Raw genomic sequence first — 25,475 nt, 5'->3', positions numbered from 1 at the left:
TAGTCTTTCTCTTTTCAATCTTTGTATTTCTTTTTTCTTGTTTTATTGCACTGACTGAGATCATCAATGAAATGTTGAATAGTAGCAATGATGGAGGGCACCCCAATCTTATTATGCTCAATACTCATTAAAATTTATGCAATAGGAATGTAAAGTACCTACTGCGGGTCAAATCCTGCACCTGGGGATAAAAGTGTAACACATTTGAGATCTTTTCCTGTCCACTGAAATGCCTAAGCAGTAGCAGGATTTCAGTGAACATAACAATGCTGAGAATATCACCAAATTCTCCAGATTTGCTGAAGTGCTCCTTTGGGATCCTGGTTCCCAAAAAATATGGATATAGGTCCCTGCTGGTGGCCCCAGGTTCCAGGCCATCGGTAAGGTTGGGAGCTGCAGACTTTCCCAGGACCTCTGCAATGTGAAGCAGAGGCAAGCACCCGGGGAGACCACTGAGCGATGCCTCTGTAGGGGAAGGGAGCCAGAGGATTGAGCCAGGCCAGGGCCTTGCCTTAGCAGGGCCTGTTGGGGTCACCACCTGTCTGCACTAACGGTCTAACTACAGGCAAGACCAGATGTTAAGACAGAGGACTGCGACTTCCAGGTGTGCAACTAGGGGACAGGGTACTTGTTCCCTTTTCCCTTCCTCAACCAGAGGGGAGTGAACACAGAGGAGGGGCTGTTGGGAGCAGTCCCCACATCCTCTCCACTCTGTCTAGCTGGCCCTGAGGGAGGAGGAGAATTTTTAATAAAATATAAGGAAGTTGAAGTTGAAAATGGACCAGACTATGCCTTAGGAACTGGCATGGGACTGTTGTAATAATACATGACTGAGAAGTCAGGAGATCTAACCAAAATGTTTTTAAGAAAGTCTGCTGGCCAGATGCGGTGGCTAATGCCTGTAATCCCAGCACTTTGGGAGGCCGAGGCAGACGGATCACGAGGTCAGGAGGTCGAGACCATCCTGGCTAACACGGTGAAACCCCGTCTCTACTAAAAGTACAAAACATTTAGCCAAGCGTCGTGGCGGGCACCTGTAGTCCCAGCTACTCGGGAGCCTGGGACAGGAGAATGGCATGAACCCAGGAGATGGAGCTTGCAGTGAGCCGAGGTCGCACCACTGCACTCTAGCCTGGGTGACAGAGCGTGACTCTGCCTCAAAAAAAAAAAAAAAAAAAGAAAGCCTGCTGCAGGCCAGGCATGATGTCTCACACCTGTAATCCCAGCAGTTTGGGAGGCCGAGGCGGGCGGATCACTTGAGGTCAGAAGTTCGAGACCAGCCTGACCAACATGGAGAAACCCTATCTCTACTAAAAATACAAAAATTAGCCAGGTGTGGTGGCAGGCACCTGTAATCCCAGCTACTCGGGAAGCTGAGGCAGGAGAATTGCTTGAACTCAGGAAGCAGACGTTGCAGTGAGCTGAGATCATGCCATTGCACTCCAGCCTGGGCCACAGAGTGAGACTGTTGCTGGGTGGAGTGGCTCAGGCCTGTAATCCCAGCACCTTGGGAGGCCAAGGCAGGCAGATCAATTGAGGTCAGGAGTTCGAGACCAGTCTGACCCACATGGTGAAACCCCGTCTCTACTAAAAATACAAAAATTAGTCAGGCATGGTAATGCTGGCCTGTAATCACAGCTACTCGGGAGGCTTGAGGCAGGAGAATTGCTTGAACCCAGGAGGCGGAGGTTGCAGTGAGCCAAGATCGCACCACTGCACTCCAGGCTGGATGACACAGTGAGACTCCATTCCAAAAAAAAAAAAAGAAAAGAAAAGAAAAAAGAAAAGAAAGCCAGCTGCCCAGCAGAATTGGGGAAAGCCGAGTCAGTTGAAGCGGACAATAACCCTATGGGAGGCAGAAGAATGCACCCCCCTACCAAGATATCCACATCCTAACCCCTCCAAACCTGTACGTTGCCTTAAGTGGCAAAGGGGACTTTGCACATGTGACTACGTGAAGGATCCTGAGCTGGAGAGATTAGCCTGGATTATCCAGGTGGATCCCATATAATCACAGGGCGCCTTAGAAGGGAGAAGGCGCTGTGACCATGGAGGCAGAGGTCGGATTGAGGCAGCCAAGGATCACAGGCACCTCTCCAGCCCGGAAAGGCAAGGAACACACTACCCTGGCGCCTCCAGAAGGCACAGCCCCACCCACACCTTGATTCTGGCCCTGTAGGACCCATCTGAGACTTCTGGCCTCCAGGGCTGTAAGATAACACATTTGTGTTAAGCCACTAGGTTTGTGGTGATCTGTTACAGCGGCATGAGGAAACTAACACAACCCCAAGGAGGTGAGCCTCTCCCCACAGCCCTGACCCAACCGGAAGGGAGAGGTGTGCAGAAGACGGCTCTGCAGGATGTTTGGGACAAATGGTCTCTGGGGGAAGACAGAAGCTAACAGAACTGATTCAACTGTGTGAACAGGGTGCTGGGAGGGCCCACAGGGGAGGGACTTCAGAGCTGGGCCTGCGCCTGCGGGGCCGTACGAGTTGGCCAGGAGCAAGGCGGCCCAGGACAGGCAGGGGCTGCACGCGGGAAGGCTCCCTCTTGCCAGTACCATCCCATGAGCAGCCTCAGCGCCCTCGACCAAGGGAAGTCCTGAGGGCTGAGAGGTTGCTCATTCGTTAGAGCGTGCTGCCCACCCTCCACCCCTGCATGGCAGAAACTGTGCAGGGCACGAGGCCAAGGAATCAGGAGACCCAGAGGCAGGGGTGGCCCAGAGACGGTGGGATGGAGCAGAAGCTCCCCGAAAGGGGTTGGCGGGGTGGATTCGCCCCGCTCCAGCCGGCGGAGGAAGGAAGTGGTTCCCCCGCCCACCCTTCCCTTAGGCTGGCTCGGGGCAGGATTCTCGTGATCCGCGATTCAGTCCCACGGACGGGACCTTTGTAACTGCGGGAGGCCCAGGACAGGCCCAGCCTGCGGGTTGGGAGGCAGCCGGGATGAGGGAGGTAGGGACGAACGGGTGGACTGACCACAGGCAGGGACAAGGGGACTGAGACCCAGGCCGAGGCCTAGAAGCCCGCCGACCGTTGGGGGTCTGCGGGCTGTGGGGGCGGGGACGGGGGCGGGGGCGGCCCGGGCGGGGGGCGGGGCCTGGTACGGGGCGGGGCGGGGCGGGGCGGGACGGGACAGGCCGGGCCAGACCTGCTCTGAGGCTCCCAGTCGCAGCGGTGACCGCGGGCGGGTGGGGCTCCGGGTAAGTGCTCGGGCCGGGCGGGGGGCGTACCCCGTTTGGCGTGCAGCCCTTTCTACAAGACCCCCAGTGCTCGATCCTTCCGAGAAGAGGGGACCCCCCCGCATCTCCGCTGTCCAGGCCTCGCCGCGGAGCCCCAGCAGGACCCCAGCCCTCGGTTGCCCTCGGCTCTGGCGTGTCCCAGCGCGGGCGGCGCGGGCGGGCAGTGCTTCCCCTCGGCAGGGACTGGAGTCCATGGGAGGAAGACGCGGGAGATGCCGGCCCTAGTGACCCCCCAATCCCAGAAAGTTGGTGGTGCGCGCCGCCCTGGGCCAGGTGTCTTCAGTTATTCACACTCCGCGCAGCAGCCGCAGGTGACCATCGTCGTCTCCCTCTTAACAGGTGAAGAAACCAAGACGCAGAGAGGCCAAGCCCCTTGCCTTGGGTCACAAAGCCAAAGGAGGCAGAGCCAGAACTCACAACCAGGTCTGTGTCCCCTAAGTCCTCGGATGCATCGTCCCTGCCCCGCTGCCCTCCCGAGAGATTGTGAGAGAGAAGTAGGGGCAGAGGCAGTGCTGGGTGTCCCGGGAGAAGGCTGCAATGAGCAGGCCCAGCCATCCCTGACGGAGGAGCCCCGGGGCAGCAAACCCTTCCCTAGAAACACTTTAAAAGCACCCACCTGTTGGAGACAGAGATGCTGAGGAACAAGATTGGGGCCAGGGTAAACGCCAAGACAGAGAGGGGAGAGCAGTTCCTCACTGGAACTCCCTCCAGGAACATTGTCCCCACCACTTTTACCAGTGCTGGGTGTGGGGGATCTTGCAGGCTCAGCTACGTGACTTGGCCTGTCTGTGCCTCAGTTTCCGCATCTGTCCCATGAGGTTAAGCATGTACCTACCTCGCAGGATTGCTGAGAAGATGACATAAGATGCTTGGTGTACAGGCTTAGCCCCTGGCACCAGGTTACTACCAAAAGTTCATGGTTCCAGGGCCTCCTCCACCCTCTGTCCCGCCCCTCTGAGAGTACTTCTCTGTCCTGGGCACCTTTAACTTCAGGTTGTTCAGGGCTATCTGAGATCTGAAGGATTTCCGGACAGCCCCACTAGCAACTAGGAGCTGCTTGAGTAAGACCAAGGCAAGGGGGCGGCAACTTCTCTGGCTCTGACTCCTCAGAGGGAAAGGCTGATAAGGGCAGGGTTTTGAAAATCTCTGGGCTGAGGCTTGCACAAGGTTCAGAGCTGCTCTGTGGCTCCTGCCCTCCCCGACACTGGTTTAGCAAGAAGGAGAAAGCCAGAGTGTTCTTGTCCCCAGACTTGATCCTTTTCTAGTCACTGGGGCTTGGGCCCTGGGAGCTGTCATCCACCACCCCCCTCCTCGTCCCTTCCCCGCAGTCTAGGCTAGCGACAAGTTCTAATCCAAAGCATATCCTGAATCTGGCCACTCCACCCCCTACTTCCACCCTGAGTCCAGGCCCCCAGCATCTCTTGCCACCTCATCACGCTTGACCCCTCACTCCCATCCAAATCCCCAGCATCGCCTACCAAGCCCTCTCCATGATCAGGCCCTGTGTGATTATTCTCGATTCTTTTCTCCAGCCACTGTCCTCTCCACTGCTGTCCCCAGCCACCGCCTCCTAAGTTCTCCGCTCTCTCGGGGCTGTGCACAGCGCACGTGTTCTTCCTTTTCCCGGGAATGCTCTTCTCTGCAATCTGTGACATACTCCCTTGTAATTCAGGGGACACCATAAATGTCGGGTTGTCCCTGACCACCCCACCTAAGGAGACCCCGCCTGCTCCCTGGCCCCTTACTCTGGCTGGCTAGCTGGCTTCCCAGTGCTTAGCTGGGGGTGTGGTCTGTCTTGTATATTTCCTTGCTTTCTTGTTTGTCTCCCCAGGTAACATGTCAGTCTACCAGGATCCTGATCTTGCCCTTGCCTCTTCACCTTGGATTTCCCAGAACCTGGGAAATCAGTGCCTGGCACCTAGGAAAGGCTCAGATACTTTTGTACAGTTGCAGGCAATGTGTCAACCATCAGCCCATTTTTCTTCTCACTGCCTGACAGCATTTTTTCTCCCGTTTATACATAGACTTCAGAATTATCCCTCCCAAGAGCCCACTGTCTTCCTCAGCTTTTCCCTAAAGTAGGGCTTGAGGGTTGAGGGCCACTTCCAGGTGTTAGCCGCACTACTCAATTTAGCTATAAATATCATTGTCCATATTGTGCATGTTTTTGGCTATCAAATGGCTTCTTGGAGATACACTTTCCTAACCAAGGTGTGCAAGTCAAGGGTGGGATCATTTTGGAGGCACTTACCTCTTGTGACCAGGTAGCTATTTAGAAAAATCATCCCCAGGAATGTGTGCACATTTCTCTGCAGCTCTGCAAGCATTGGGTTTTATCCTTTTTATTTGTTTCGGCTAGTTTAATGGAGAAGGGCATGGTAGTTTTTAATTTGCTGTTGCTTGAATTGCTGAAGCTGAGTGTTTCTCTGCATGTGTGCTAGTTCTAGTTCCTGTCTTGCAAAGGAAGGAAATCTCTAGGGCACCGTAATTTTTCCCTTCACCTCATCTTGTGGTGATAGTTCCCCTTGAGCCTCTCTCGTGAGAGCAGGTTGAGAATCCCAGGGGGCTGGTATAGGGACATGCAAAGCTGAACTCTGCTGGGTCCAGAAGCTGCTCTGCCAGTCAACCAGTGAGAAAGTCTAAGAGTCCCTTGCACCCTCAGCATGTAACTGTGGGGAGAGAAAGAACCTTTTTAAAGTTTTCTTGAAAGTTTATTACAAAATAATTTTTTAGAATTAGGCCAGGCACGGTGGCTCATGCCTGTAATTCCAGCACTTTAGGAGGCTGAGGCAATGGATCACTTGAAGTCAGGAGTTCGAGACCAGCCTGGCTAACATGGCAAAACCCCGTCTCTACTAAAAATACAAAAAAAAATTTTAGCTGGGCGTGGTGGTGGGCACCTATAATCCCAGCTACTCAGGAGGCTGAAGCAGGAGAATCACTTGAACCTGGGAGACAGAGGTTGCAGTGAGCCGAGATCATACCACTGCATTCCAGCCTAGGCAACAGAACAAGACTCTGTCTCAGGGGAAAAAAAAAATTATAGAAGTTACATAGAGGGATCAGGTGCAATGGCTCATGCCTATAATCCCAACACTATGGGAGGCTGAGGCAGGAGGATCACTTGAACTCAGGAGTTTGAGACCAGCCTGGATAACATAGTGAGACCCCCCTTTCTACAAAAATTAGCTGGACTTGGTAGTGTGTGCCTATAGTCCCAGCTACTCAGGAGGCTGAGGTGGGAGGATCCCTTGAGTCCAGGATCTTGAGGCTGCAGTGAGCTCTGATTGCACCACTGCATTCTAGCCAGGGTGACAGAGTGAGACCCCACCTCCAAAAAACAAAACAAAACAAAAAAAAAAGGGTGTGCAGTGTCATTTATTGAAGCACTGGGGTGGGAGGAGATTGGAAACAATCATAAGTGTCCATCACTAGTAGGATTAAACACATTCCTATTCATACAGGACACACTGGCATAGAACCACCTCTGAGATACTGTGTTAGTCTTCTGTGGCTGCTGTAACGAATGGCCACAAGCTTGGTAGCTCAAGATAACACACATTTATTATGCTACAGTTCTGGAAGTCAAAAGTCCACAATCGGTCTCAGTGGGCTCGAGTCAAGGTATGGGCAGGGCTGTGTTGCTGCTGCAGGCTCTGGGGGAGAATCTGTTTGCTTGCCTTCCCAACTTCTAGACGGGCCCACATGCCTTGGATTGAGGCCCCATCCTCCATCTTTAAAGCACTGAATCTTCAGATCTTTCTGACTCCAGCCTCTGCTTCTGTCCTCACAATCTCTTCTTTCTCCTGCCTCCACTTATCAAAGACCCCTCTGATGACATCGGGTTCACTAGGATAATCCAGAATCATTCCCTCCATCTTGAGAGCTGCAACTTAATCATGTCTGCAAAATCCTTTTTGCTATGTAAAGTAATATACAAGTTCAAGGATTAGGGCATGTGCAACTTTGAGGGGGAGCATTATTTTGCCTACCACACCCTAAAGGGAAATAAGGTTCAGAGCAGTATGTGGGTTCACATTTGTTTACAAAAAAAAAAAATAGAAGGTGGGGGGAGAGTATCTACTCATGTGCTTGTGAGGGCATAGAATACTCTAGAAGGCGACGTAGGAAACTGGTCAGAGCGATCACTTCTGGGAAGGATAATGGGTAGAGGGGAGACTGACTTGTCATAGAATATCTTTTTGTATAATTTAAATTTTTTACTACATGCATAGATCACCTATGTTAAAAATAATATTTTAAAGTAACACCTACTCATTGTAAAAGTTCACACCTCCCAGAAGCAGAGAAGGAAAGCCTCATACCCAGATCACTCCCGTTTCTTCCAAAGATAACCACTGCGAAGAGTGATCCTTATGGACCAAAAAAAAAGCATCTGTATTTCTTTTGACTTAGATGGGGTCATCCTGTAGACTCTGCTGTAATGTGACTCCTCTGCTTACTCTGTGGCTGGCGTCTTTCCACGTCCATATGTGAATACTCAACAGCACTAGCAGCTCCTGCTGCTTAGAGGTGCATTCACTGATGTAGCTGGTGGTGGGTGTTCAGAAGGTTTTACTGTTTTCAGAGCAACCCCAACACTGTAATGTCTGTCTTTTTTTAATTGGAGCGAAATTCACATAATGTAAAGGTAACCGTTTTAAAGTGAATAATTCAGTGGCATTTAGTACGTTTCACAGTGTGTAGCTTTCATCTCTATCAGAACATTTTCACTGTTTTTCTTTGTATTAAAATTATAATATATCATTTTGCTTTTTTAAAAATACCTTGTTAGCTGCACAGAACATTTTCATCATCCCAAAAGGAAACCCCCTAAGCCATTAAGCAGTCACTCCCCATTCTTCCCTGCCCCCAGCCCCTGGCAACCACCAATCTGCTTGTTCTGTTCTGGACATTTCATATCCTGTTCTGGACATTTCATATCAATGGAATCATACAATATGTGACATTTTATGTCTGGCTTTTTTCACTTAGCATGGTATCTTTGAGGTTCATCTACATTGTAATATATATCAGTACTTTATTTCTCTTTTTTTTTTTAGATGGAGTCTTGTTCTGTTGCCCAGGCTGGAGTGCAGTGGCACGATCTCGGCTCACTGCAACCTCTGCCTCCTGGGTTCAAGCGATTCTCCTGCCTCCACCTCCCAAGTAGCTGGGATTACAGATCCCCACCACCACGCCCAGCTAATTTTTGTATTTTCAGTAGAGACGGGTTTTCACCATGTTGGCCAGGCTGGTCTCAAACTCCTGACCTCAGGTGATCTGCCCACCTCAGCCTCCCAAAGTGCTGGGATTACAAGTGTGAGCCACCACACCTGGCCCCCTTCATTTCTTTTTATGGCTGAATAACATTCCATTGTGTGGATAGACCCATTTTGTTGGTCCATTCATCCACTGATGGACAAGTGGGTCGTTTCCACCTTTTGGCTTTTGAGAATAATGCTGTGAAAGGCTATGAACTTTCACGTACAAATAAGTGTTTGTTTGAGTCCCTGTTTCAGTTCATTTGGCTGTATATCCAGGATGTATGCCCTCCTACATACACTTTGTACTTTACACTAATTTCAGGCACAGTTAAAAGTAAACTAACTTAAAACTAATTTGTAAGAAAGGATTACAGAGCACACACCAAGATAGATGGCAGCAAGATGATAGATCTGGACAAATGTCTTCTTATTTTTCAGATCCAGAGGCAACAGGGACATGGCCACCTGGGACGAAAAGGTAATGGATTCTGTGGTCTTGCAGCATTAGAGGATATCCCAGCCTTGAGAGGATAATTCTGTTTGGTGTTTCAAACAGGAGAGGGGGAACCACCTATTCAGGTGTTTCCACTATACTGAAATATGTAAAATCACAATGATGAAAAGCTATAAAAGGACTTCACAAAACCTCCAAGTAGCCTGATATTCCACATCAGACCATTTGAATCCCAGCCCTGTATGTTAATAACTATGTGCTTTTTTTTTTTTTTTTTTTTGAGACGGAGTTTCACTCTTGTTGCCCAGGCTGGAGTGCAATGGTGCACTCAGTTTCCTTATCTGGAAAATAGTGAAAAGATTATTTACCACCCCTGCCCTTGAAGGACTGTCGGGAAGATTTGATAATACAATGGTCTCAGAATGTTAGGCAAGTACTGAGTCCATACAGGGCTTGGGCACAGAGAAGTAAAGTCACTTCTCAAGATCACACAGCTAGAAACTGGCAGAAATGGGATTTTAGGCGAGGCATGGTGGCTCATGCCTGTAATCCCAGCACTTTGGGAGGCCAACGTGGGCAAGTCACTTGAGGTCAGGAGTTCAAGATGAGCCTGGTCAACATGGCAAAACCCTATCTCTACAAAAATTAGCCAGGCATGGTGGCATGCACCTGTAATCCCAGCTACTGGGGAGGCTGAGGCAGGAGAATCGCTTGAACTTGGGAGGCAGAGGTTGCAGTGAGCCAAGATCGTGCCATTGCACTCCATCCTGGGTGACAAGAGCAAAACTCCATCTCCAAAAAAAAACAGAAATTGGAATTTCAACCTGGCCTGACTCCAGAGGAAATGCTTTCCTCCTGTATCTTTTGGCCATCTCGAGTAGGAAATAGACTGTGTCTTTGATATCTGAGGTGCAGGTTTGTTGGATTTGGGGGGCATTGGTTGTGAAGATTGGGGGCGAGGTAGAAAGGAAGTGTTGACTTTCACATCAGCTGTTCATCTTGAGGTTCTGGGGGCCTGGCCAGGGCAAGCTGGTGAGGGCAGAGCAGGAAGCTCAGGGCAGCAGCAGGGGTGAATGGGGCAGAGTCTGAGAAGCAAATGTGAGGGTCAGAATGACCATGTGATGATGATGATGGTGATTGTGTATTTCATCAAATTGATGACCCTGGTAACTGTAAGAGTTAGGAGCCCCAGGAGCTCCAGGTATCCTTCATAAGAGAGTCAGCATGGAAGAAAGGTTAAGTGGGAACTGTTCATGCTTTTCCTTCATTTGTAGTTCCCTATTAAATTAGCCAAACCAAAAAGAACATTTGGAAATGCTTAATGCTGATTAGACTATGATGAAACCAGCTCACTCGTACATATCACGGGGGACTGAGTCAATCCATGCACTGTTCTAGACACAAAATTTGACGATGTGTATCAAGAATCTTGAAAATAACCATATTCAAGCCTGATCATCTCACTTATGGGAAAAGAACCCATAAAAAAGAAAAAGTACAATTTATGGCACCATGTTTCTTAGCACATGAGACAACACTGTGCATGCACCTTATTTTATGTACTATGAAGAAAAAAAGCGAAACAAGCATGTGCTGCCATTTACTGTGATAAAAAGTAACACAAGGCTGAAACCGATCAATTGTCAGGCCCAGCCAGATTTCAGAGATGTTAAAATGTGAGAAAATGTGGTCTTAGGATTGGATTAAAAACCATCCAGAATGGTTAAAAAAAATATGCAAAATGCAATAATGAGACCATTTGACTCCTTGTTAAGTTTCCTGGCCTCTGAACAGGTGCAAATCTGATGCATATAGTGGTAAAAAAATAAGATAGAAAATTGTCTGCTGTCTTTTTTTGTTTTGTTTTTTTGCAATAGGGCCTGATTCTGTCTTCCAGGCTAGAGTGCAGTGGTGCAATCTCGGCTCACTTCAACCTCCATCTCCTGGGTTCAAATGGTTCTTGGGCCTCAGCCACCCTAGTAACTGGAATTACAGGCGTGTGCCACCATCTCCAGCTCATTTTTTTTGTATTTTTAGTAGAGACAGAGTTTCTCCATGTTGGCCAGGCTGGTCTCGAACTCCTGGCCTCAAATGATCCACCTGCCTCAGCCTCCCAAAGTGCTAGAATTACAGGCATGAGCCACCGCACCTGGCCCACTGTCTTTGATTATAATTGTAAAAGATATAGGCAGGTGGGAGAGAAAGAGGTAGATGGGTACATGATACATAAGTTTGGTGTGCAGGGATTGTTATGAATTTATTTTCCTTTCTTTTGTTCCTCTTTTCACAATAGTAATAAATAGATCAAGGCTATAGGTCTGTTCATAGGGTAAATGGCAGCAGGTCAAGTTGGGGGTATGCATTTGAGTCTGGGGGTTCCAAATGAGGCTGGGGGTTGCAGGAACGAGTTGGTGGGGGGAGGACGGTGTCAGAAGCCCATACCAGGGCATAGAGACAGCAAGGGAAGTAGGGATTGAAATGCAGAACCAGGGACACACCTTGGGGAACTCCCAGGGCCTGGAACCTGGAGCCTGGAGCCTGTTTGTCGTCACACAGAGGCTAGCCTGAGAGGGTGTTGTCAGGAGGACATTGCTGGGGGGCTGGGGAAAGGGCCAGGACCACTTGTGGCAAATAAGCCTCTTACTGGTTTGAAGAACATGTTCCTTTTCATGATCTGCCCTTATGGAATTAATTGTGTTTTGGAAAAAGTTGTCTTAATGAGATTGCTTTTAGAGCTTGTCAGCTCTCCTCGTTTCTGAGAGGAAAACAGCTGTGTTAGGAGAGAAACTGGTGGGGTTTTGTAGCCATGGTGCAGACCTGGCTTGCAGTTCTGCTGAGATAGGCTCACCGGCCCTCCTCAGAGCCCCTCTCTGCCCCCTCCCACCTCCCAGGGCTTCAGTTTTCCTCTTTGTAAAATGGGAACGATCACACTACCTCACAGAGTTGAGGTGAGGGTTAAACAAGATTGCGTGTGGAAAACACTTAGCCAGGTGCCTGGCTCCAGCCTGCATTTAAGACATGGGAGCTGCTGGCTCTGTCATGAGGATGAACCAGCTTCTCAGCCCTCAGCTGACCTTGTTCCTCAGCGCAGGTGACTGCACTCAGCAGCCACCTCTGGGGAACTTAAGAGCCAGGTGTGTGTAGAAATCCTTGCAGCTCCTGGGCTCCTTTCACATGAGGCATGCAGAGGCCCCTGGTGCAGCTGGGGTTCCTTACCCACCTCGGCTGTACATTCACCACCACAGCACCCAGACCACACCCAGATGGGTTGAATTGGAAGCTCTGAGCCCAGGACTCAGGTTTTGGGGTGCCTTAAAGCTGCCAGGTGATTCCAACATGCAGCCTGGCCTAGGCAGCCCCTCCCACTGCAGAAGGAGGAAAGAGGGATAGCTGAGCTCTGTGTCCTGTGGTTTCCATGGCCAAAGCATCACTAGACATTGGCTCAGGTGACCTAGTCACACAGGTGGCAGCTCTTCATTTCTACCTGGGTAACTTTTTCTTTTTTCTTTCTACACTTTTGTAAAACAAATAATACAGCCCCTGCTCCTGGTTGACATGACTGATGTCACAGACTTGGACCAGACTCCCCTCTCAGTCATTCCCAGGGAAATAGGCAGAGCGTGTCCCCCTAAAACTGTGTCTTTAAACCCAACCCATTGATGGGTCCTGAAATCCATTGAGTGGGCTACAGTTGACCTTTTAAGAAATGAAACAGGGCTAGGTGCAGTGGCTCACAACTGTAATCCCAGCACTTTGGGAGGCCAAGGCAGGCGGATCACTTGAGGTCAGGAGTTTGAGACAAGCCTGGGTAACATGGAGAAACCCCATCTCTACTAAAAATACAAAAAATTAGCCAGGCATGGTTGTGCACGCCTGTAGTCTCAGCTACTTCTGGGGCTGAGGTGGGAGGATCTCTTGAGCCCAGGAGGTTGAGGCTTCAGTGAGTCCTAATCATGCCACTGCCCTCCAGCCTAGGTGGCAGAGTGAGACCCTGTCTCAAAAAAAAAAATGAAATAGAATGAAATGGAAAATAAGAGCGTCTCACATGGTAACTCTAGTGCTAGTTATAGAATGTGTGTACACAAGTCAGTGTGTACTGAGAGGCAGGGTATGAAATGTGATTTCTTATTGAGAAACACTGCTCCAAACTTCCTTCCCAGCATGGGGCTTCCCCAGCTGTGAGGAGGGTGCAGGGCTGGGCAATGTTCATGAGGGGTCCGACAGGAGGAGGGAGCGCTGGGCTTGGCAGCCTGGGTTGGAATCCTAGCCTTGCTTCTCGCTGGCTGTGTGACCTGGGGCAAGTCACTGGCCTCTCTGTTCTCAGTCTCCTCATCCATAAACAGAGACATTGTAGTCCCCACCTCATGGGCTTCTTACAGTTTGTTAATGAAGGTCTTTGCACAGAGCTCAGAAAATATTAAATAGCAGGTATTCTGGGGATAGTTGGAATGATTACACTTCCTACTCCTGTAAATATGTCCCATATAGTCTGTATGCAGCCCTGCCATCATCTCCAGGCTGACCGGCCCATCTATCAGGCAGGAGGGTTCCTAACCCTATAGAAAAAGGAGACAGTTGGGGACCATGGCTTTAGGGGAAACTGGGCCGCCAGTTAAACCCCTCAGCCTGTAAGCAGCCCCTCCTGCCAGAGCTGATCAGCTGTCACGGTGGTTGTTTTCATGAACCTCAGACTTCCTCCCCACCCTAGAGAAGGAAAAGTTTCTACACTTATTTAAAGACTTCCCTGATTTTAAAAATAGGCCTTCCTCAGAACACGGATCCCCTGGGGCAGGAGGGGAGAAGTGCTGGGGCAGCTGAGCCTGCTGCCTGGAGTCCTCTTGCCTCCCCACAGAGAAGAGATTTGCTCAGGGGTTTCATTCTGCCTTCCACCATCCAGGAGGTAGGTTCAACAGGAGCCTGTGGTCTGCCAGGCACAGACATCATGCTGTGAACAGCTGGGCCACATGAGAGTGTGATGGGGAAGGCCTGGCCAGCTCCTGAGAGCTGGGATGAAGAAGAAGATAGAGGACAGGGTGAAAGGGGGTTGCACATTCTATGCAAAAGAAGTCACGTGTGCAAAGGTCCTGTGGTTGGAGAAACCAGCCAAGTATGAAAGGCTCAAAGGAGACAATGTGGCCAGAGTGGGGAGAGAGGTGAGAGGGAAGGTGAGAAGATGGGCAGATAGAGGCTAGATAGAGCCTGCAAAACAGGAGTGGGCTTCTGGGAGGCATTGGTGTCTTTTTTTTTTTTTTTTTTTTTTAAGAGACAAGGTCTTGCTGTATCACCCAGGCTGGAGTGCAGTGACACGATCACAGCCCACTGCAGCCTTGACATTCTGGGCTCAAGCGATCCCCCTTTCTCAGTCTCCCAAGTAACTGGGACCAGAGGCAAGCACCACCACACCTGGTTAATTTTTAGATTTTTTTGTAGAGATGGAGTCTCACTCTGTTGCCCAGGCTGGTCTTGAACTCCTGAACTCAGTGATCCTCCTCAGCCTCCCAAAGTGCTGGGATTACAGGTGTGAGTGACTGCACCCAGCCAAAAGTTTTAAATAAGGGAGAGTGTCAGGGTCCCCGAGACCCTGTGCCCAGCGTCAATGACTCACTAGGAGGACCTGTGGGACTCGCATGCAGACATGCTCCTGGCTCAGATTAATTGCCGCAAAAGGATTGAAATTAAAATCAGTAAAGGGAAAAGGCACGTGGGGTGAAGTTCAGAAGAAACCTGGTGCAAGCTTCCAGAGCCTTCTCCTGGGTTGGGGGCAGAGGTCCTTGGGGTCACACTTAATTCCTCCAGCAGGGAGTTGTGACAAGATATGTGAAGTGTTTGCAAGCAGAGCAGTTCCTTAGAGACCCAGTGCCCAGAGTTTTCACTGGAGCTGGGCACAGAGGTACCCTCTGCCTGGCACTTAGAAAAGTTCCAGACTCTCCAAAGGAAAGCAGGAGTTCAGCATAAACCATGCTGTTTCCACAAGCCGTCTAGGCACAGTGAGCCGCTCTTATCAGGGAATGGTGGGGATTTTCCAGAAGTCCAAGTTCCCAGATGCCAGTGGAGGCCAGGCAGGCCTGTCTGAGGAAGGCAGCCTTGGGACCGCTGGGCTGGCCCTTTTCTGCACAGGGAGTGATGTAGTCAAGCTTGGAGGGATGCTCTCCTGCAGCTGATGGAGAATGCAGCAGGGAAGGAGAGAGCAGAAAGGAGCTGCGACAGCCTCCAAGTGAGGCAGGGGGTTGGCCAGGGCAGTGGCAGAGGGTGGGGGAAGTAGGTGGCAGATCAGGAGTCATTTAGTTGCTGAAATGCACCAGGCTTAGTGCTGGATAGGGCTATAGGGGAGGGTGAGTGAAGCTAGGACTGGGGACAGCTGCTCTGGCCCTGCCTGAGTGTCGTTAAGACCCTGGACCAGGAAGCAGCACACCTGGCTGCAAGTCTGTGGACTGTCCACTTGACAGGTGGTGGTTACCATGTTGCAGGCCTCAGTTTGCTCCTCTGCTAAGGGAGGTAAGACTGCATCTCAGAACCTTGATCCCATCTCTTATTTATTTTATTATTATTATTATTGAGACAGAATCTTGTTCTGTTGTCCTGGCTGGAGTGCAATGGCATTATCTCCGCTCACTGAAACCTCCGCCTCCCAGGTTCAAGCGATTCTCATGCCTCAGCCTCCCAAGTAGCTGGGATTATAGGCATGCACCACCACCACCCCCAGCTAACTTTTGTATTTTTAGTAGAGATAGAGTTTCACCATGTTGGCCAGGCTGGTCTTGAACTCCGGGGGCTCAAGCAATCCACCCGCCTTAGCCTCTTAAAGTGCTGGGATTACAGGCATGAGCCACCACTCCCAGTCCCATCTCTAAAATATCATTTTTGTTGCTGAAAAAAAATCTACTTTTCTGCCATTTTTTTCTCCGTATTGGCAGAGAAAAGAACAAAGCTGGTGGACTTGAGTTCCTGTGCTGGCTTTATCACTTACTTATTATTTTTTTTTTTTGGTTTTCTGTCTCTTTTGAGATGGAGTCTTGCCCTGTCGCCCAGGCCGGAGTGCAGTGGCACGATCTCAGCTCACTGCAACCTCCGCCTCCCAGGTTCAAGTGATTCCCCTGCCTCAGCCTCCTAAGTAGCTGGGACTACAGGCACACGCCACCACACCTGGCTAATTTTTGTATTTTTAGTAGAGACGGGGTTTCCCCACGTTGGCCAGGCTGGTCTTAAACTCCTAACCTCAGGTGATCCGCCAGCCTTGGCCTCCCAAAGTGCTGGGATTACAGGTGTGAGCCACCACACCCAGCTTTATGTTTGTTTTTTAACAACTCTACATGAACATATGTATAGCATAATAAATTAAAACAGCAAACAGGTATATATTAGGTTGAATTATATGAAATTATCAATTTCTTCTAGTTTTTATCTACAAAGATGGCATTTTTAAGTCCTTTTATATCAGAGAAGTTTTCTTGAATTATATCTTTGTTCTAGTCTATCAATCTCATTTCCTTATTCAGGGATTCCAGTTATGAGTATATTGGTTCCTTCTCTTCCCACCTCCACTAAATACTTCATTCACCACTTAACTCCCTGCAGGCTGGATCTCACTCCAAAAATGGCAATTTCTTAGGGATAAACTTTGTTTTCATGCTGCTGATAAAGACATACCTGAGACTGGGAAGAAAAAGAGGTTTAATTGGACTTATAGTTCCACATGGCTGGCGAGGCCTCAGAATCATGGCAGGAGACGAAAGGCACTTACATGGTGGCGGCAAGAGATGATGAGAGAGAAGCAAAAGCAGAAACCCCGATAAACCCATCAGATCTTGTGAGACTTATTTGCTATCACGAGAATAGCATGGGAAAGATTGGCCCCCATGATTCAATTACCTCCCCCTGGGTCCTTCCCACAACACATGGGAATTCTGGAAGATACAATTCAAGTTGAGATTTGGGTGGGGACACAGCCAAACTACATCATTCTGCCCCGACCCCTTCAAATCTCATATCCTCATTTTAAAACTAATCATGCCTTCCCAACAGTCCCCCAAAGTCTTATTTCATTGTTAGCCCAAAAGTCCACAGTCCAAAGTCTCATCTGAGACAAACCAAGTCCCTTTTGCCTAAGAGCCTGTAAAAATCAAAACAAGCTAGTTACTTCCTAGATGCAGTGGGGGTACAGGTATTGAGTAAATACAGCTGTTCCTAATGGGAGAAATTGGCCAAAACAAAACAGTTACATGGTCCATGCAAGTCTGAAATCCAGTGGAGCAGTCAAATTCTAAGGCTTCAAAATGATCTCCTTTGACTCCATGTCTCACATCCAGGTCAGGCTGATACAAGAGGTAGGCTCCCATAGTCTTGGGCAGCCCCGCCCCTGTGGCTTTGCAGGGTATAACCCACCTCCTGGCTGTTTTCATGAGCTGACATTAAGTGTCTGCGGCTTTTCCAGGTATATGGTGCAAGCTATCGGTGGATCTACCATTCTGGGGTCTGGAGGACTGTGGCCCTCTTCTCACAGCTCTACTAGGTGATGCCCCAGAAGGGACTCAGTGTGGGTACTCCCACCCCACATTTCCCTTCTGCACTGCCCTAGCAGAGGCTCTCCATGAGGGCCCTGCCCCTGCAGCAAACTTTTGCCTGGGCATCCAGGCATTTCCAAACATCTGAAATCTAGGCGGAAGTTCCCAAACCTCAATTCTTGACTTCTGTGCACCTGCAGGCTCAACACCACATGGAAGCTGCCAAAGCTTGGGGCTTCCACCCTCTCAAGCCAGAGCCTGAGCTGTATGTTGGCCCATTTCAGCCACAGCTGGAGCAGCTGGACACAGGGCACCAAGTCCCTAGGCCCATAAGACCACTTTTTCCTCCTGGGCTTCCAGGCCTGTGATGGGAGGGACTGCTGTGAAGGTCTCTGACATGGCCTGGAGACATTTTCCCAAGGTCTTGGGGATTAACATTAGGCTCCTTGCTATTTATGGAAATTTCTGTAGCTGGCTTGAATTTCTCCCTAGAAAATGGGTTTTTCTTTTCTATCACATCATCAGGCTGCAAATTTTCCAAACTTTTATGCTTTGCTTCCCTTATACAACTGAATGCCTTTAACAGCAGGCGTTGAATGCTTTGTTGCTTAGAAATTTCTTCTGCCAGATATCCTAAATCATCTTTCTCAAGTTCAAAGCTCCACAACTCTATGGCAGGGGCAAAATGCTGCCAGCTCTTTGCTAAAACATGCCAAAAGTCACCTTTACTCCAGTTGCCAAAAAGTTCCTCATCTGCATCTGAGACCACCTCAGCCTGGACCTTATTGTCCAGATCACTATCAGCATTTTGGGCAAAGTCATTCAACAAGTCTCTTGAAGTTCTACACTTTCCCACACCTTTCTGTCTTCTTCTGAGCCCTCCAAACTATTCCAGCCTCTGCCTGCTACCCAGTTCCAAAGTTGGTTCCACATTTTCAGGTATCTTTTCAGCAATGTCCCACTCTACTGGTACCAATTTACTGTATTAGTTTTCACACTGCGGATAAAGACACACCTGAGACTGGGGAGAAAAAGAGGTTTAATTGGACTTACAGTTCCTCATGGCTGGGGAGGCCTCAGAATCATGGCGGGAGGTGAAAGGCACTTCTTATGTGGTGGCAGCAAGAGAAAATTAGAAGCAAAAACAGAAACCCCTGATAAACCCATCAGATCTTGTGAGACTTGTTCACTATCATGAGAATCACATGGGAAAGATTGGCCCCCATGATTCAATTACCTCCCCCTGGGTGCCTCCCACAACACATGGGAATTCTGGGAGATATAATTCAAGTTGAGATTTGGGTGGGAACACAGCCAAACCAAATCATACCTAGTATGTTTGGTATCAGCCAAACTTATTAGAAAAAAATGCAGAGCTTCACCCACCAACCTAGTCTCTCTCTCCTCCTGGGAGTTGGGGTTGATTTTGTCAGTTTTCCCATAATTATAGATTGCAGACCCCTTTCCCTGTGGGTGCATGAGGTCTACAGGCCTGCCACACAGTGGTGTGGTTCTCTGTGGTGTGGGTCTTCCATGGTGTCCTGGGCAACAGACTTTGAGGTGGTTTCCAGTTTTGGGCTATTGAAGCAGGACTGGAGCAAGCACCCGTGTGCACATGGGAGTCTCTTGTAAAGTCAAGCGATAAGGACTTTTAAATGTTGATAGAAACCAAGGTAGCCATGGTGGCACGCACCTGTAGTCGTAGCTACTTGGGAGGCTGAGGCAGGAGGATTGCTTGAGCCCAGGAGTTTGAGGCTGCACTCCAGCCTGAACAACAAAATGAGATCCCATCTCAATAAAAAGGAAATAAAATTTTGATATAAATTGGTTTAGGGCCAATCCCCTCCTTTGTCCCCAAGCCTGGCACATCAGAGAGACTCAAATATTTTTTCAAAAGATGAACTGCCCTGTTACCCTCCTAGGAAGAGTACGCCCATTTACATATGCCCAACAGCTGGCATACAGGAGTGCCCACTTCCCTCTGCCTCTGTCACCCTGCCACAATGTGTGGCACGGTGTGACTTCAGGCAAGCAGTCTCTCCTCCCCAGGCCTCAGTTTCCCCTTCTGCAAAATGGAGAGACTTCACCTACCCTCCCTGCCTACCTAGGAGCATTAAAAGTATCAAGCGACAGCAGGTGGTGTGACCAGTGGGCTCTGAGAAAAAGGAGCCGCTGTCACTGTTGTTGGCTGCAGAATCGGGCTTTCTCCAGGTGGTTTTGGGCCCTGAAGAAGTCGGCTTTCTCCTTGGAGTCCAGGAGAAATGTGTGGCCCAGAAAGATAAAGGGAAAGACAGTACCTGGCCTACAGACCATCCTGGCTAACTCGGGCACACACCCTCTGTCCTGGTTTCCTGTGGCTGCTGTAACAAATTACTACAGACTGGGGGGCTTCAACAACAGGAACTCATTCTCACCAGTTCCAGAAACCAGAAGCCCAAAATCAAGGTGTTGGCAGGACTGGCTCCTGGAGGCTTTGGGATGGGGAGATCTGTCCCAGGCCTCCGTCCCAGCCTCTGGCATTGCTGGCAGTCTTTGGCTTGTGGACATATCATTCTGACCTCTGTGACCTTCACGTGACCTTACCCTCTGTGTGTCCTTTTTTTTTTTTTTTTTTTGAGACCGAGTCTCAGTCTCCTAGGCTGGAGTGCAATGGCATGATCTCGGCTCACTGCAACCTCCTCAGTAGCTAGGATTACAGGCGCCTGCCACCATGTCTGGCTAATTATTTTATTTATTTATTTATTTATTTATTTATATTTTTTGAGATGGAGTCTTGCTCTGTTGCCTAGGCTGGAGTGCAGTGGCGTGATCTCGGCTCACTGCAGCCTCTCGAGTTCAAGCGATTCTCTTGCTTTAGCCTCCTGAGTAGCTAGGATTACAGGCACCCACCACCATGCCCCACTAATTTTTGTATTTTTAGTAGAGACAGGTCTTCACTGTGTTGGGCAGGCTGGTCTCGAACTCCTGACCTCAGGCGATCTGTCCACCCTGGCCTCTCAAAGTGCTGGGATTACAGGCATGAGCCACTGTGCCTGGCCAATTTTTGTATTTTTAGTAGAGACGGGGTTTCGCCATATTGGCCACGCTGGTCTTGAACTCTTGACCTCAAGTGATCCATCCACTTCAGCCTCCCAAAGTGCTAGGATTATAGGCGTGAGCTACCGTGCCTGGCCCCTTTTCTCTTTTTATAAGGACACCAGTAACCGGATTTAGGGCCCACCCTAAATCCAGTATGATTTCATCTTAACATCTTCAGTTACATCTGCAAAGACCTACATTCCAAATAAGGTCACATTCTAAGGGTCCAGGGGAACAGGAATTGTTAGGGGGGTGTGCACAATTCCACCTACTCTACCCTCTGAGCAGGTGGCTCTCCAGTCACTGGCTGCCTGGCTTTCTGTCAGCTGTGTTTTCTAGAACACAGTCTCCAAGTCATGGAGCCCAGGGGCAGATCCTGCTTTTCCAGTTCCCCACAGTGTGTGACCTTGGACAAGGCCCCCCCTCACCAGGACCCTAAAGGATGGCCTCAACCTCAGGGTTGTTAGGAGTTGAAATGAAATAGTGCATGGAAGGAAGTTAGCAGCATGCTGAGATGATATGAGGTGTGATAAAATAAGCAACCATAGTAATACATGTTGCTGCCATTGTGTCTTAGAGTTTTGGGGTGAGGGTGGTAGTTAATATGTAAATCAAGTCCCCCAAAATAGCTCTGGGAGGGAACAGGGAAATGGATACTGAAGGGACATCAGGCCATGGGAGTTGGGAGTTGGCTGACTTTCTTCAAAAGTACCTTTTTCTCCGATTGTTGGATAACAATGAACTAGGGACTTTCCCCCTCCCACAGATGGCGGATTCTGAGCCTGTAAAAATAGGCGTCCACAAAATGCTTTTCTCTCCTTCGCTTCTAGGTCTGTCTTTTTCACTTTCCCCTTCTCTCCCAGGTGGTAGTTTTTCTGGTCTAATACCTGTAAAAGAGGTCAGCAATATGTTTACCTTGAAGGAGCAGTGCCTAAGATTTTGTTAATTCATTCATTTATTAACTGTTTCTTTTTTTCTTTTTTTTTTTTTTTTTTTTTTTTTGAGATGGAGTCTCGCTCTGTCACCCAGGCTGGAGTGCAGGGGCGCAATCTTGGCTCACTGCAGCCTCAGCCTCCCAGGTAGCTGGGATTACAGGCATGTGCCACCACGCCCGGCTAATTTTTGTACTTTTAGTAGAGATGGGGTTTCACCCTGTTGGTCAGGCTGGTCTCGAGCTCCTGACATCAAGTGATCTGCCCGTCTCGGCCTCCCTAAGTGCTAGGATTACAGGTGTGAGCCACTGCACCCAGCCTCTTAACCATTTCTTGAGCCTCTTCCCTGTGACTGAGGAAGAGTCTCTGCCCTCCCAGCATTCGCAGCCCAGTGTGGTGGGGACAGTGTCCCAGTGGTTGTTAAGATGGCATGACGTACACCCCAACTGGGGTGAGGGAGAATTAAGGAAGGCCTCTCAGGGAAGGTAAAATCTAGGTGTAAGACCTGGAAGATAGATGGGATGGGGACAGGCCCTGCAGAGTCCTAGAAGCAAAAGAGCGTGGTCCTCTCTAGAACTGCAAGTTCCAGGTGGCTGGAGGGTGGCAGAGGCAGGGTGCTAGGAAGGAATAAGGCCGGCAGGGAGACCAGGGCCTGGGGAAGCCAAGACAGCTGGGACTTGATCCCCAAGGCAGTTGTGGGCATGGGGGTTGCTGCACAGCAGGGACACAGTCAGGTTGGCATTGGAGAAGGAGGACCTGGCCGCAGGCAGATGGAGGAAGGGTCAGGGCAGGCTCTGGTGAGGGAGAGGGGACGATGGAGTGCCAGCCAGGTTCAGGAAGTGAAACTGATGGGGTGTGAGGGAGAGGGAGGAGCCGAGGACGATTTTCTGTTCTTGGCCTGGGCAGCCAGGTCAGCGTGCCGTAGGGGATGTGGAAGGAGGAGTGGACTGGGAAAGAAAGGTAAGAAATCAAGTCAGTTGGGTCACAGCAAACCAATGACTCAGCAGGATATTGAACATCAGACTGGAGTCTTTGATTTGAATGTGAATGGCACCGAGAACAAAGGTGTGCTAAGACCCCCAAAGAGAGAGTCACCGGCCCGAGGACAGGGTCAGGGCTGAGGTCTCCAGGACTCCTGGTGTGGGGCAGGGACATGGTGCAGGAGGCTGAGGAGGGCGGCCAGAGATAGGAGAAGCAGGGGGCGAGATTGCCAAGCAGAGCAGATTCAACAGCGTCAGAGTGTGGGACAGTCAGGCAGGCTGGAGCCACAGTCACAGGCTTTAATATGGAAAGGTGACCTCAGAGGAGCATCAGGGTACAGTGGGGACAGCAATGATTCTTGCACGGGAGATGGAGCTGTGGGGCTGTCCCGCATCAGCAACTCCACCTGTAGACTTTTGGGGTTATAAGTGACAGAAACACACCTCAGTGTCACTTAAGCCACAAAGCGGCTGTATCAGCTCATGTAACTTAACAGCCTGAGGGATGCAGAGGCAGGCAGTGGGCAGAGAAGTGAAATATCCAAGGATAGTGATGAATCTGGAGGAGAGGAGTTTTGGGGTTTTTTGTTTTGTTTTCTTGAGACGGTCTCACTCTGTCGCCCAGGCTGGAGTGCGGTGGCATGATCTTGGCTCACTGCAACCTCTGCCTCCTAGGTTCAAGCAATTCTCGTGCCTCAGCCTCCCAAGTAGCTGGGATTACAGGCGCCCACCACCATGCCTGGCTATTTTTTTTGTTTTTAATAGAGATGGGGTTTTGCCATGTTGGTCAGGCTGGTCTCAAACTCTTGATCTGAAGTGATCCGCCCATCTTGGCCTCCCAAAGTGCTGGGATTGCAGGTGTGAGCCACCACGCCCAGGTGAGTTTTTGTTGCTAAGGGATGATCATAGCTGGCACTTCCAGAGGTGGGGGCTGCTCTGAGCCAGGCACCGAGGCAGGTGCTCTGCGCCACACTACTAAAATTACAAAAGTTAGCCGGGCGTGGTGGCAGGATCAGTCTGTCCATGAATGCTGGGAGTCTGGGATGCATGATGAAGCTGCTGAGTCAAGGCCCACCACATTCGCTTGATCAACCCCATCTTTGCCCTTTTCTGGAACTTTTCTGCTTCTGGCATGACAGACTCTTGACTGAAAACCAGAAATGTTTTCTGCTCTGCTGAGTGCCCTAGATATTTTCATCCCAAATTACTAAAAGTTGCTTCTTCACCGGTTGCAAGTTTTCAGAAAGAAAAATTTCCTCTTCTGTAAAATATAAATGTGGTTTTTGCAAAGCACCTTGAGGTTCCCACACTACTGAGAAATAGGACAGGCTGCTCTTGTCTGCCAGGTAAGGTGTTTCCAAAGGAAAGTGTGGGGTTGGGCGTGGTGGCTCATGCCTGTAATCCCAGAACTTTGGGAGACTGAGGCGGGTGGATCACTTGAGCCCAGGAGTTTGAGACCAGCCTGGGCAACATAGCAAAACCCTGCCTCTACAAAAAAATACAAAAAATTAGCCGAGTGTGATGGTATGTGCCTGTAGTTCCAGCTACTCAGGAGGCTTTTGTGGGAGGATTGCTTGATCCCTGGAGGTCAAGGCTGCAGTGAACCGTGATTGCACACTACAGCACAGCCTGGGTGACAGAGCGAGACCTTGTCGCAAAAAAGGGAATTATGGCCAGGTACAGTGGCTCACGCCTGTAATCCCAGCACTTTGGGAGGCAGAGGCGGGCGGATCACCTGAGGTCAGGAGTTCGAGACCAGCTTGGCCAACATGGTGAAACCCTGTCTCTACTAAAATTACAAAAATTAGCCAGGCATGTTGACAGCGCCTGTAATCCAAGTTACTCGGGAGGCTGAGGCAGGAGAATCACTTGAACCCAGGAGGTGGAGGTTGCAGTGAGCTGAGCTCCACTGCACTCCAGCCTGGGGAATAAGAACAAGACTTTGTCTCAAAAAGAAAGGAATTATGGCCAGTGGTTGCCTGGAGAGCTTCAGTATATCCTGGCCCTCGCCAGCCCTGGGAGTCCAGAGATGTTTGGTCCGGCCGAGATGAGCCCAGCATGGGAGATGAGGTACCAGTGCCCCCAGCCAACAGGTGCATGATGGGCTTCTGCTCAAGGTCAGGTGTCACACAAGACTCAGGGGACACAGACCCTACCTTCATGCAGGGTAAATGCTAGTGAGGAGGGAGAAAAATATGTGGCTGCACAAAACAGTTTCTAGTTAGAAACTAGGATAAGGGTTCTTGAAGGAAAAGTGGGAGGAGAGGTTATGAATGGGAGGGGAACTGATTTAGATTTTAGGGGTGAGGAAGGGCCTCTTTGAGGAACCGACATTTTAGCTGACATTTCAAGCATAAGTAAGAGTAAGCGAAGCTCGGAGTGGGGAGAAGAGTATTCCAGGTTGAGGGAAAGCCTGCATGATGGCTCAGTGTGGAGCATCAGAGGGACAGACGGGTGGCTGGAGTGTGGTGAGGAGGCGGTGGGGAAGGAGAGATGCCAGTTCCTGGAGGGCCATGCACACAGGTACACATATGTTAAACTAGTAGATATGGTCCCTGGGGCTCTGTTTATTTTTCCTTTCAGCTTTTTTTTCTCCCTGTGTTTCCAGTTGATGTTTTCTGTTGCCTTGTCTTTAAGTTCATTGATCTTTTCTTTTTTTTTTTTAGGCAGAGTCTCACTCTGTCGCCCAGGCTGGAGTGCAGTGGCACTATCTGGGCTCACTGCAACCTCCGTCTCCTGGGTTCACGCCATTCTCCTGCCTCAGCCTCCTGAGTAGCTGGGACTACAGGCGCCGGCCACTATGCCTGGCTAATTTTTTTGTATTTTTTTTAAGTAGAGATGGGGTTTCACCCTGTTAGCCAGGATGGTCTCGATCTCCTGACCTTGTGATCCACCCGCCTCGGCCTCCCAAAGTGCTGGGATTACAGGCATGAGCCACTGTGCCCAGCCTTGTTGATCTTTTCTTTGGTAATATGTTATCAGCTGTTAAGCCCATCCAGTGATTTTTCATTTCGTGTATATATTT

The 25,475-nt window shown here is 49.7% G+C and overlaps 1 protein-coding gene across 5 annotated transcripts in view; it reads left to right on the top strand.

Moving 5' to 3' along the window:
- Positions 1–2,841: 2,841 nt before the first annotated feature.
- Positions 2,842–25,475, top strand: part of HVCN1 (hydrogen voltage gated channel 1) — a 39,890-nt gene continuing 17,256 nt past the window's right edge. Inside the window, exons 1-3 of one of the 5 annotated variants that reach the window (XM_063614522.1) lie at positions 3,144–3,199; positions 3,578–3,661; positions 8,944–8,983. In XM_063614522.1, the coding sequence (XP_063470592.1) occupies positions 8,963–8,983 (21 nt within the window). In that variant the 5' untranslated portion in view covers positions 3,144–3,199; positions 3,578–3,661; positions 8,944–8,962. Of the gene's footprint in view, positions 2,952–3,139; positions 3,200–3,577; positions 3,662–8,943; positions 8,984–22,347; positions 22,431–25,475 lie in introns of those variants that run through there. The other 4 variants (XM_055235790.2, XM_055235793.2, XM_055235792.2 and 1 more) reach the window with 4 other exon arrangements.

The sequence above is a fragment of the Symphalangus syndactylus genome, chromosome 13 (assembly GCF_028878055.3).
Source record: "Symphalangus syndactylus isolate Jambi chromosome 13, NHGRI_mSymSyn1-v2.1_pri, whole genome shotgun sequence".
Lineage (NCBI taxonomy): Eukaryota > Metazoa > Chordata > Mammalia > Primates > Hylobatidae > Symphalangus > Symphalangus syndactylus.
The sequence above is the reverse complement of the archived record's forward strand: the minus strand, read 5'-3'. Positions and strand labels throughout refer to the sequence as shown.